At 39.8% G+C, this 14,437-nt stretch overlaps 1 protein-coding gene across 2 annotated transcripts in view; it reads right to left on the bottom strand.

Annotated features, from left to right (window-relative positions):
* Positions 1 to 14,437, bottom strand: part of LOC112240118 (cGMP-dependent 3',5'-cyclic phosphodiesterase) — a 136,724-nt gene that overhangs the window by 117,791 nt on the left and 4,496 nt on the right. Inside the window, exon 3 of one of the 2 annotated variants that reach the window (XM_042296416.1) lies at positions 12,786 to 12,844. The exons of the other annotated variant lie outside the window; for it this stretch is intronic. Coding sequence (XP_042152350.1) covers positions 12,786 to 12,842 — 57 coding nt within the window. The 5' untranslated portion in view covers positions 12,843 to 12,844. The remainder of the gene's footprint in view (positions 1 to 12,785; positions 12,845 to 14,437) is intronic. 2 annotated transcript variants of the gene reach the window in all.

The raw sequence follows: 14,437 nt of genomic DNA, 5'->3' as shown, positions 1-14,437 counted from the left end.
TTGTTTACAACGTGACCAGCTGTTATCTCTTCTTCAGATTGTTTACAACGTGACCAGCTGTTATCTCCAGATTGTTTACAACATGACCAGCTGTTATCTCCAGATTGTTTACAACGTGACATGCTGTTATCTTATCTCCAGATTGTTTACAATGTGACCAGCTGTTATCTTATCTCCAGATTATTTATAACATGACCAGCTGTTATCTCCAGATTGTTTACAATGTGACAAGCTGTTATCTTATCTCCAGATTGTTTACAACATGACCAGCTGTTATCTTATCTCCAGATTGTTTACAACATGACCAGCTGTTATCTTCAGATTGTTTACAACGTGACCAGCTGTTATCTTCAGATTGTTTACAACGTGACCAGCTGTTATCTTATCTTCAGATTGTTTACAACGTGACCAGCTGTTATCTCCAGATTCTTTACAACATGACATGCTGTTGTCTTATCTCCATATTGTTTACAATGTGACCAGCTGTTATCTTATCTCCAGATTGTTTTTACAACATGACCAGCTGTTATCTTTTCTCCAGATTATTTACAACGTGACCAGCTGTTATCTCCAGATTGTTTACAACATGACCAGCTGTTATCTTATCTCCAGATTGTTTACAACATGACCAGCTGTTATCTTCTGATTGTTTACAACGTGACCAGCTGTTATCTCCAGATTGTTTACAACATGACCAGCTGTTATCTTATCTGCAGATTGTTTACAACATGACATGCTGTTGTCTTATCTCCATATTGTTTACAATGTGACCAGCTGTTATCTTATCTCCAGATTATTTACAACGTGACCAGCTGTTATCTCCAGATTGTTTACAACGTGACCAGCTGTTATCTCCAGATTGTTTACAACATGACCAGCTGTTATCTCCAGATTGTTTACAACGTGACATGCTGTTATCTTATCTCCAGATTGTTTACAACATGACCAGCTGTTATCTTATCTCCAGATTATTTACAACATGACCAGCTGTTATCTTCAGATTGTTTACAATGTGACCAGCTGTTATCTTCAGATTGTTTACAACGTGACCAGCTGTTATCTCCAGATTGTTTACAACATGACCAGCTGTTATCTTATCTCCAGATTGTTTACAACGTGACCAGCTGTTATCTCCAGATTATTTACAACGTGACCAGCTGTTATCTCCAGATTGTTTACAACATGACCAGCTGTTATCTTATCTCCAGATTGTTTACAACATGACCAGCTGTTATCTTCTGATTGTTTACAACGTGACCAGCTGTTATCTTCAGATTGTTTACAACGTGACCAGCTGTTATCTTATCTTCAGATTGTTTACCACGTGACCAGCTGTTATCTTATCTCCATATTGTTTACAATGTGACCAGCTGTTATCTTATCTCCAGATTATTTACAACGTGACCAGCTGTTATCTCCAGATTGTTTACAACATGACCAGCTGTTATCTCCAGATTATTTACAACGTGACCAGCTGTTATCTCCAGATTGTTTACAACATGACCAGCTGTTATCTTATCTCCAGATTATTTACAACGTGACCAGCTGTTATCTCCAGATTGTTTACAACATGACCAGCTGTTATCTCCAGATTGTTTACAACGTGACCAGCTGTTATCTTATCTCCAGATTGTTTACAACATGACCAGCTGTTATCTTATCTCCAGATTGTTTACCACATGACCAGCTGTTATCTCCAGATTGTTTACAACATGACATGCTGTTGTCTTATCTCCATATTGTTTACAGATCCCCCGGTTCTGCTGCTAATTCCATTCACCAGTTTCAGATCCCCCCAGTTCTGCTGCTAATTCCATTCACCAGTTTCAGCCCCCCCAGTTCTGCTGCTAATTCCATTCACCAGTTTCAGATCCCCCCAGTTCTGCTGCTAATTCCATTCACCAGTCCCCCGGTTCTGCTGATCCCCCAGTTTCAGATCCCCCAGTTCTGCTGCTAATTCCATTCACCAGTTTCAGACCCCCCGGTTCTGCTGCTAATTCCATTCACCCGTTTCAGATCCCCCGGTACTGCTGCTCATTCCATTCACCAGCTCCGGAGGTCTATGTCACCGGCCTTCTAGGCATCACTGAACTGGATCATCCCCACCAACCCCGGAATGTCTTGTCTCATTACGCACACCTGGTTCCCATTCCCCCTGATTAGTATGTTATATATGTGCCCTCTGTTCCCCATTGTCTTGTCTCATTATGCACGCCTGGTTCCCATTCCCCCTGATTAGTATGTTATATATGTGCCCTCTGTTCTCCATTGTCTTGTCTCATTACGTAAACCTGGTTCCCATTCCCCCTGATTAGTATGTTATATATGTGCCCTCTGTTCTCCATTGTCTTGTCTCATTACGCACACCTGGTTCCCATTCCCCCTGATTAGTATGTTATAAATGTGCCCTCTGTTCTCCATTGTCTTGTCGGTTATTGTCCTCATGTCCGTTGGTCCTGTGAGTACCTGTGCTCTATTGTATCGGCTTTTGTGCTACGTGATATTGTTATTACGGCTCTCATCCCGTGTATTATTTAGAGTTTTACACCTCACTCTTTTGTTTAGGGTTACATCACTGTTATATATATATATACACATGTCTGTTTTGGGCTTCGTCCCCATCGTTTTCATGGTACTTTATTTTGGGTGGAGAAATAAAACCCAGATTTGGTATTCCTGCGCCTGTCTCCTATCATTACACAGCGTGACAGAGTCTGTTGTAACTTTTTTGTTTCTTTTTGTAAAGCCATAATTAATACAGCAAATAGTAAAACAGTCGCATGTATTCCGAATGCCGAAACGGAGCGGTTTATTTATTGTTCACATTATTTATTTAAGGTTCGCTGTGTTATTTTATTTGAACTAAAATGCTTGACTGCACTTCAAATCATGAATGACTCGTATGCTGTGGGATGACATGAACAAATGAATGACTGATTGATACAGTACTGTAGCCTATGTAAGTATTGAAATATAGGCCTAGGTAAATTATGGTGTTAAGATGAAACAGGATGCTCTCTGAGGTCTACAGCTCCATGGTGGTTATACAAGGTTGCTATACTAAGCCTAATTCTTAGACAATTAAGGCAATGACTGTTTTCTCATCTCTGCTGCCTCCGCCAGATTGTTCTCAACACCAATAAGCTGGTTTACTTTACTATTACATAGCGGATGCTATTACATGGTCTAGGAAATGGCTCCAATTCAACAGCGCACTGATATTTCAGAACCGCGGACAGCGACCGCTATCAAACGTTGGAAAAAGCACATTTGTTATAATTTATTTTTTATTTTTTATTAGTGTTGCATCGTTCTTACATAATATAAACATATACAATTTCAGTAGCACATGTTTTAGACTGATAGACCGTGCCACGGCCTCCACAGTGGATTAGTCCACTCAGACAGGATCCAATCAGAAAGGTGTCTGCTACTGTTCGACTAAAGAAATCTTGGCCGACCAACAGCGTATCGACCAAACAATCGACCAGTTGACACAATGGGGTCAGCCCTACAACACACCACACCACAATACATTGCAACACCACAAACCACAATACAACACATCACCACAACACACCATACCACATCACAACAAACCACAACACACAGGAGAAACTTGACCTCTGGATAAACACTAAGGAGGGAGAGCTCTCCACCACACACACACACACACACACACACAGGAGTCAATCACCATACAGTAGAGCTCTCAAATAAAGGAATGCATTTGTGTGGGTGCATGTGTGTACCGGCTTACGTTCATTTTTGTGCATTGGCAGGTCAGAGCAAAACATCAATCTCTACTGTCGGTGTGAAACTGGAAAAATGACAAATGCACTCAGCCATTACAGTAACTAAGAGAGCAGAAACTGTAATACCCCAACACACACTAACACACACACACACACACACACACTAACACACTCGAACAAAAACAGAAACACACACACGGTGGAAAGCTCAGTGTTTGCCTCTGCACTCTGTCTTTAACACAGCAAATAGTAAAACAGTCGCATGTATTCCGAATGCCGAAACGGAGCGGTTTATTTATTGTTCACGCTATTTATTTAAGGTTCGCTGTGTTATTTTATTTGAAATAAAATGCTTGACTGCACTTCAAATCATGAATGACTCGTATGCTGTGTGATGACATGAACAAATGAATGACTGATTGACCCAGTACGTCTGCTAAATGACTCACTACTGTAAGTCTCTCTGGATAAGAGCGTCTGCTAAATGACTCACTACTGTAAGTCTCTGGATAAGAGTGTCTGCTAAATGACTCACTACTGTAAGTCTCTGGATAAGAGTGTCTGCTAAATGACTCACTACTGTACATCTCTCTGGATAAGAACGTCTGCTAAATGACTCACTACTGTAAGTCTCTGGATAAGAGCGTCTGCTAAATGACTCACTACTGTACATCTCTCTGGATAAGAGTGTCTGCTAAATGACTCACTACTGTAAGTCTCTGGATAAGAGTGTCTGCTAAATGACTCACTACTGTACATCTCTCTGGATAAGAGTGTCTGCTAAATGACTCACTACTGTACATCTCTCTGGATAAGAGTGTCTGCTAAATGACTCACTACTGTACATCTCTCTGGATAAGAGCGTCTGCTAAATGACTCACTACTGTACATCTCTCTGGATAAGAGCGTCTGCTAAATGACTCACTACTGTAAGTCTCTGGATAAGAGTGTCTGCTAAATGACTCACTACTGTAAGTCTCTCTGGATAAGAACGTCTGCTAAATGACTCACTACTGTAAGTCTCTCTGGATAAGAGCGTCTGCTAAATGACTCCAAAGTAAATGTTATAAACTAACGTAAATTCAATGTGAAATCAACAAAAAATGTCACCATGTCTTTGGATTGTTGATAACATTTGGGTGAAAAAAAATTACTAAATTCCCTTAAATTGATGACTTCTGCAAATCTAATCCGTTTTCTATGTTGATCCAGGATTTAATTTGAAAAAATTTCATCGCACGCACACGCACGCACACACGCACACGCACACACACACACAGCGGTCCCTCAGCGGAGTCCCTACCATGGCATAACACTGGAAACACACACACACACTGTAGATGTGAGGCTCTGAATGTGACCTTGTTTCAGCAGTGAAGCAGAAGTGAAGGCAGTATGCTGTACGTGTGTACACCTTTCCTTCTATCTGCAGATAAAGATACCTCATCTAATCTAAACAGGTGGAAATCGGGAGATAAGAAAATTGTAAATGGACAAATGCAGAAGACAAAGGTTTATTTTCAAAAACATAAATCTGTAAAAAATATTCTGTGAAATAACATTGTTGATAATACAGAGTGTATAGACGTATACATGTAAATGGCTGAGTAAAATGTTGCACTAGAATAGACTAAAGGACTAAACATACCGATGTCAAAGGACTACACATACCATTGTCAAAGGACTACACATACCAATGTCAAAGGACTACACATACCAATGTCAAATGACTACGCATACTGATGTCAAAGGACTACACATACCAATGTCAAAGGACTACACATACCAATGTCAAAGGACTACACATACCAATGTCAAAGGACTACACACACCAATGTCAAAGGACTACACATACCAATGTCAAAGGACTACACATACCAATGTCAAAGGACTACACATACCAATGTCAAAGGACTACACATACCAATGTCAAAGGACTACACATACCAATGTCAAAGGACTACACATACCAATGTCAAAGGACTACACATACCAATGTCAAAGGACTACACATACCAATGTCAAAGGACTACACATACCGATGTCAAAGGACTACACATAACAATGTCAAAGGACTACACATACCAATGTCAAAGGACTACACATCACAATGTCAAAGGACTACACATACCAATGTCAAAGGACTACACATACCAATGTCAAATGACTACGCATACTGATGTCAAAGGACTACACGTACCAATGTCAAATGACTACGCATACCGATGTCAAAGGACTACACATACCAATGTCAAAGGACTACACATACCAATGTCAAATGACTACGCATACTGATGCCAAAGGACTACACGTACCAATGTCAAATGACTACGCATAGCGATGTCAAAGGACTACACATACCAATGTCAAAGGACTACACATACCAATGTCAAATGACTACGCATACTGATGTCAAAGGACTACACGTACCAATGTCAAATGACTACGCATACCAATGTCAAAGGACTACACATACCAATGTCAAAGGACTACACATACCGATGTCAAAGGACTACACATAACAATGTCAAAGGACTACACACACCAATGTCAAAGGACTACACATACCAATGTCAAATGACTACGCATACTGATGGCAAAGGACTACACGTACCAATGTCAAATGACTACGCATACCGATGTCAAAGGACTACACATACCAATGTCAAAGGACTACACATACCAATGTCAAATGACTACGCATACTGATGTCAAAGGACTACACGTACCAATGTCAAATGACTACGCATACCGATGTCAAAGGACTACACATACCGATGTCAAAGGACTACACATACCGATGTCAAAGGACTACACATACCAATGTCAAATTACTACGTATTTAGGCAATTTATTGATACATTTCCCAACCTTGAGCATTTAATATTTTTCAGGAGAGAGCCACACTGAGTTTGTAACAGAGTACAATAATCATGTAGTTATTTGCCTGTGATTAAGGTTAAAAGGGCCTGTAGCTAACCATGCTGTCTACCATAGTTAAAGAGCAGCTAACCATGCAGTCTACCGTAGTTAATGAGTAGATAACCATGCAGTCTATCGTAGTTAATGAGTAGATAACCATGCAGTCTACAGTAGTTAAAGAGTAGATAACCATGCAGTCTATCGTAGTTAATGAGTAGATAACCATGCAGTCTATCGTAGTTAATGAGTAGATAACCATGCAGTCTACAGTAGTTAAAGAGTAGATAACCATGCAGTCTATCGTAGTTAAAGAGTAGATAACCATGCAGTCTACCATAGTTAATGAGTAGATAACCATGCAGTCTACAGTAGTTAAAGAGTAGATAACCATGCAGTCTACAGTAGTTAAAGAGTAGATAACCATGCAGTCTATCGTAGTTAAAGACTAGATAACCATGCAGTCTACCATAGTTAATGAGTAGATAACCATGCAGTCTACAGTAGTTAAAGAGTAGATAACCACGCAGTCTGTCGTAGTTAAAGACTAGATAACCACACAGTCTACCGTAGTTAATGAGTAGATAACCATATTGTCTACCGTAGTTAAATAGTAGATAACCATGTTGGTTACTGTAGTTTAACTGTAGATAACCATGTTGTAGTGTAACTGTAGATAACCATGTTGTAGTATAACCATGTTGTAGTGTAACTGTAGATAACCATGTTGTAGTATAACCATGTTGTAGTGTAACTGTAGATAACCATGTTGTAGTATAACCATGTTGTAGTGTAACTGTAGATAACCATGTTGTAGTATAACTGTAGATAAATATGTTGTCTACTGTAGTGTAACTAGATAAATATGTTGTCTACTGTAGTGTAACTAGATAAATATGTTGTCTACTGTAGTATAACTGTAGATACATATGTTGTCTACTGTAGTGTAACTGTAGATAAATATGTTGTCTACTGTAGTGTAACTGTAGATAAATATGTTGTCTACTGTAGTGTAACTAGATAAATATGTTGTCTACTGTAGTATAACTGTAGATAAATATGTTGTCTACTGTAGTATAACTAGATAAATATGTTGTCTACTGTAGTATAACTGTAGATAAATATGTTGTCTACTGTAGTATAACTGTAGATAAATATGTTGTCTACTGTAGTATAACTGTAGATAAATATGTTGTCTACTGTAGTGTAACTAGATAAATATGTTGTCTACTGTAGTGTAACTAGATAAATATGTTGTCTACTGTAGTGTAACTAGATAAATATGTTGTCTACTGTAGTGTAACTAGATAAATATGTTGTCTACTGTAGTATAACTGTAGATAAATATGTTGTCTACTGTAGTATAACTAGATAAATATGTTGTCTACTGTAGTATAACTAGATAAATATGTTGTCTACTGTAGTATAACTAGATAAATATGTTGTCTACTGTAGTATAACTGTAGATACATATGTTGTCTACTGTAATATAACTAGATAAATATGTTGTCTACTGTAGTGTAACTGTAGATAAATATGTTGTCTACTGTAGTATAACTGTAGATAAATATGTTGTCTACTGTAGTGTAACTAGATAAATATGTTGTCTACTGTAGTATAACTGTAGATAAATATGTTGTCTACTGTAGTGTAACTAGATAAATATTTTGTCTACTGTAGTGTAACTAGATAAATATGTTGTCTACTGTAGTGTAACTAGATAAATATGTTGTCTACTGTAGTATAACTAGATAAATATGTTGTCTACTGTAGTGTAACTAGATAAATATGTTGTCTACTGTAGTGTAACTGTAGATAAATATGTTGTCTACTGTAGTGTAACTGTAGATAAATATGTTGTCTACTGTAGTATAACTGTAGATAAATATGTTGTCTACTGTAGTATAACTGTAGATAAATATGTTGTCTACTGTAGTGTAACTAGATAAATATGTTGTCTACTGTAGTGTAACTAGATAAATATGTTGTCTACTGTAGTATAACTGTAGATAAATATGTTGTCTACTGTAGTGTAACTGTAGATAAATATGTTGTCTACTGTAGTGTAACTGTCGATAAATATGTTGTCTACTGTAGTGTAACTAGATAAATATGTTGTCTACTGTAGTATAACTGTAGATAAATATGTTGTCTACTGTAGTGTAACTAGATAAATATGTTGTCTACTGTAGTGTAACTAGATAAATATGTTGTCTACTGTAGTATAACTGTAGATAAATATGTTGTCTACTGTAGTATAACTGTAGATAAATATGTTGTCTACTGTAGTGTAACTAGATAAATATGTTGTCTACTGTAGTGTAACTAGATAAATATGTCTACTGTAGTATAACTGTAGATAAATATGTTGTCTACTGTAGTGTAACTGTAGATAAATATGTTGTCTACTGTAGTGTAACTGTAGATAAATATGTTGTCTACTGTAGTGTAACTAGATAAATATGTTGTCTACTGTAGTATAACTGTAGATAAATATGTTGTCTACTGTAGTATAACTAGATAAATATGTTGTCTACTGTAGTATAACTGTAGATAAATATGTTGTCTACTGTAGTATAACTGTAGATAAATATGTTGTCTACTGTAGTATAACTAGATAAATATGTTGTCTACTGTAGTATAACTAGATAAATATGTTGTCTACTGATAAATATGTTAGTATAAACTAGAGATAAATATGTTGTCTACTGTAGTATAACTGTAGATAAATATGTTGTCTAAGTATGTAAATGTCTACTGTAGTGTAACTAGATAAATATGTTGTCTAAGTATAACTATAAATATGTTGTCTACTGTAGTATAACTGTAGATAAATATGTTGTCTACTGTAGTATAACTGTAGATAAATATGTTGTCTACTGTAGTGTAACTGTAGATAAATATGTTGTCTACTGTAGTATAACTAGATAAATATGTTGTCTACTGTAGTATAACTGTAGATAAATATGTTGTCTACTGTAGTATAACTGTAGATAAATATGTTGTCTACTGTAGTGTAACTAGATAAATATGTTGTCTACTGTAGTGATAACTAGATAAATATAAATATGTTGTCTACTGTAGTATAACTAGATAAATATGTTGTCTATAGTATAACTAGATAAATATGTTGTCTACTGTAGTATAACTGTAGATAAATATGTTGTCTACTGTAGTAAATATGTTGTCTAACTAGATAAATATGTTGTCTACTGTAGTATAACTAGATAAATATGTTGTCTACTGTAGTGTAACTAGATAAATATGTTGTCTACTGTAGTGTAACTGTAGATAAATATGTTGTCTACTGTAGTGTAACTAGATAAATATGTTGTCTACTGTAGTATAACTGTAGATAAATATGTTGTCTACTGTAGTATAACTAGATAAATATGTTGTCTACTGTAGTGTAACAGTAGGTGTGTATTGGTAATAATGAATGGCTTGAGGAACTGACAGTTACAGAGAGAGATATTAGAGATAAATAATGCAACAGATTTGTCCAACACAGTAAAGCTCCAACGCCACCAGGTACAGGAGACAGAGACGGTAAAGAGGTGGGAGAGACGGGGCAACGAGAGGAGGAAAAGAAGGGGAGAGAAAGAGGGGGTAGAGAGAGGGGTGAAAGAGGGGTTAGAGAGGAGGGAAAGAGGGGGAGAGAGGGGGGAGAGAAAAAGGGAAAGGGGGAGGGAAAGAGGGGGAGAGAAAAGCAAAGAAGGGGAAGGGAAAGAGGAGGGAGAGAGGGGTAGAGAAAGTAGGGAAAGAGGGGTAGAGAGAGGAGGGAAGGAGGGGAAAAGGGGGAGGGAATGAGGGGTAGAGAGAGGAGGGAAGGAGGGGAAGAGGGGGGAGGGAATGAGGGGCAGAGAGAGGAGGGAAAGATGGGGGAGAGGGGGAAGAGAGGGGGTAGAGAGAGGAGGCAGAGGCAGAAAAGAGGAGGGAGAGTTATACAAGGGGTTATCTCTCTTGCTTTCCCTGTGTCCCAATATCTCTCTCACTTTCTCTCTCACTTTGCCTCTATGTTCATCTGCCCCCTGCTGTCTAAGGCCCCCACATCCCTCTCCCCCACTGTTCCTTCCTCTCCCAGCAGTATTCCTGCCCTCTGCATCATAATATTATGGCTAATGTTTCTGGGCCACACTGTGCTGCACACACACACACACACACAGGCACACACACACAGGCACACACACACACACACAGGCACACACACACACACACACACACACACACACACACACACACACACACACACACACACACACACACACAGGTTAGAGGGGTTTATTGTAGCCCATCTGGGCCACACTGAGGCTCAGAAGTAATAATGGTGAGGGGGATAACCCTTACACACACACACACACACACACACACACACATATTCACAAGCCACACACACACACTGACCAGAGCAGCTCATTTGAGAGCAGCATTGATGTGACGCAAAAGTGTGTACTGTATGTGTGTGTGTGTATTAGTGTTGGTGTGCCGTAGTGTGTGTGTTGATGTGCTATAATGTGTGTGTGTGTGTGTGTGTGTCTCAGTGCTGTTGTGCCATAGTGTGTGTATGTGTGTGTGTGTGTATGTGTGTTGATGTGCCATATTATGTGTGTGTGTGTGTGTGTGTGTGTATATTAGTGTTGGTGTGCTATAATGTGTGTGTATGTGTGTTGATGTGCCATATTATGTGTGTGTGTGTGTGTGTGTGTATGTGTGTGTGTGTGTGTGTGTTTTGTGTTTGTGTGTTTGTGTGTGTGTCGTAGTCTGAAACGGTTAAATTGAAGGGAAATAAACCCTCAGAATGAGAAAAATGTAAAGCCCTTTGAATTGAATTGAATTAAACATCTTTCAGTACCAACTGATAGAGAAGCTTGAGGTGGCGGATGTTTCCTTCAGCAAACACAAGCCAGTGCCGTAGAGCCTGTCAATCAACTATGTGTGAATAAGATGCCACACAAACGTCCACACTCATACAGAGATGTCAAACAAACGTCCACACTCATACAGAGATGTCAAACAAACGTCCACACTCAGACATAGATGACAAACAAACGTCCACACTCATACAGAGATGCCACACAAACGTCCACACTCAGACAGAGATGCCAAACAAACGTCCACACTCAGACAGAGATGCCAACACTCATACAGAGATGCCACACAAACGTCCACAAATGCGTCCACACTCAGACAGAGATGCCAAACAAACGTCCACACTCCACACTCAGACAGAGATGCCACACAAACGTCCACACTCATACAGAGATGCCACACAAACTTCCACACTCATTCAGAGATGCCACACAAACGTCCACACTCATACAGAGAGATTTCACGTCAGGTATCTTACAAAGAGACAGAACTGTCTGAAATGATAAAGACTGAATAGTCCTTTAACAGTAGTTACTGACAAAAACCAATCAAAGAAAGAAGAAATGAAGAAAACATAAGGGGAAGAAGAAGAAGAAGCAGATATTTATGTAGAAATAAGGAGAGAGAGAAGAAGAAGCAGATATTTATGTAGAAATAAGGAGAGAGAGAAGAAGAAGCAGGTATTTATATAGAAATAAGGAGAGAGAGAAGAAGAAGCAGATATTTATATAGAAATAAGGAGAGAGAGAGAACAAAAAGAAGCAGATATTTATTTATATAGAAATAAGGAGAAAGAGAAGAAGAAGCAGATATTTATATAGAAATAAGGAGAAAGAGAAGAAGAAGCAGATATTTATGTAGAAATAAGGAGAAAGAGAAGAAGAAGTAGATATATATGTAGAAATAAGGAGAAAGAGAAGAAGAAGCAGATATTTATGTAGAAATAAGGAGAAAGAGAAGAAGCAGATATTTATGTAGAAATAAGGAGAAAGAGAAGAAGAAGCAGATATTTATGTAGAAATAAGGAGAAAGAGAAGAAGAAGCAGATATTTATGTAGAAATAAGGAGAAAGAGAAGAAGAAGCAGATATTTATATAGAAATAAGGAGAGAAGAAGAAGCAGATATTTATGTAGAAATAAGGAGAGAGAGAGAGAGATATAGAAAGAGATTGTGTGTAAACAAGATCAGTAAGTTTTAGACTTTTATCATGTGTGTGTTTGTGTGTGTGTTTGTGTACCTACCTCCTCCCTCAGCCGCTGCCTAGCGCTGCCCTCCGCCCGGCAAACCGCACGCATCATCACTGTTAAACAACAAGAAACGCGTGATGGAGACACGCTCTGTCAAACGACAGGAACAGTGTGATGTTAAACGACAAGAATAGCGAGATGGTGCCGGCAGTGACAGACGATTGAGAATGAGGAGGGTGAAGAGGGACGAGCCGGTACGGAGATGAAAGAAACGCCACGAGCGCCCGCGAAACACGCCTGTCACACACACTGCCTCTGCCCATTAATACCAACAAACATACTAACACACAGAGAGAGTGCACACAAAAACACACACGTTTTACTTTTAATACAGAACTGACATGTAGAACTGACACCAGATGTGTCCTTGCTCTCCCTCTCATTCTCTCGGACATTAATCCCCACATCTGTTCTGCTGGAGCTGACAGGGGATTAACCTGCTGCATTTTGCTGCCTCATTGGGTCTCACTCTCTCTCTCACACACACACACACACACACACACACACACACACACACACACACACACACACACACACACACACACACACACACACACACACACACACACACACACACACACACACACACACACACACACACACACACGCCTGACAGATGGGCTCTCCAGAACACATATCTCAAACAGCACTCAGAAATATTGAGGCTGATTGTTTCAACAGAACAGAGTTCCATTGATGATGATGAAGTTGGAGGTGACGATGATGATGAAGGTGGAAGTGATGATGATGATGGTGGTGGTGGTAATGGTGGTGAAGGTGATTGTGATGGTGGTGGTGAGAGGGAGAGAGAAAAGTGAAATATCTGTCGATGTGCCTCTGAGCAAGGTAATTAACCCTAGTTGCTTCTGTAAATGACTGTGGATAAGAGTGTCTGCTAAATGTCAAATGAAGAACCAATCCCCTGTAGCTGGTTAGACTTTTGGCTTTCCGCTTACTGACATATACTGTACTCATATACTGTACTCATATACTGTATTCATATACTGTATTCATATACTGTATGTTCTGTGTGTGTGCGGGGGGTCAGTGGAGAACATGTCCAAACTGGCAGTCTATCAAACATATTTTCATCTCGCTGCCAAATGACATTAAATCCCTCCGCCACATCCCAGTGCCACACATACACATAGACATGCACACACACACACACACACACGCACACACACGCACACACACACACCCGCACCCTCCCACACCCACACACACACACACCCGCACCCTCCCACACCCACACACACCCACACACCCCGCACCCTCCCACACCCACACACACACACACCCGCACCCTCCCACACCCACACACACACCCGCACCCTCCCACACCCACACACACCGCACCCTCCCACACCCACACACACACACACACACCGCACCCTCCCACACCCACACACACACACACACCCACCCTCCCACACCCACACACACACACCCGCACCCACACCCACACCCCACCCACACACACACCCGCACCCTCCCACACCCACACACACACCCGCACCCTCCCACACCCACACACACACCCGCACCCTCCCACACCCACACACACACACACCCGCACCCTCCCACACCCACAACCACACCCACCCACCCTCCCACACCCACACACACACACACCCCACCCTCCC

The sequence above is a fragment of the Oncorhynchus tshawytscha genome, linkage group LG13 (assembly GCF_018296145.1).
Source record: "Oncorhynchus tshawytscha isolate Ot180627B linkage group LG13, Otsh_v2.0, whole genome shotgun sequence".
NCBI classification, from domain to species: domain Eukaryota; kingdom Metazoa; phylum Chordata; class Actinopteri; order Salmoniformes; family Salmonidae; genus Oncorhynchus; species Oncorhynchus tshawytscha.
The sequence above is the reverse complement of the archived record's forward strand: the minus strand, read 5'-3'. Positions and strand labels throughout refer to the sequence as shown.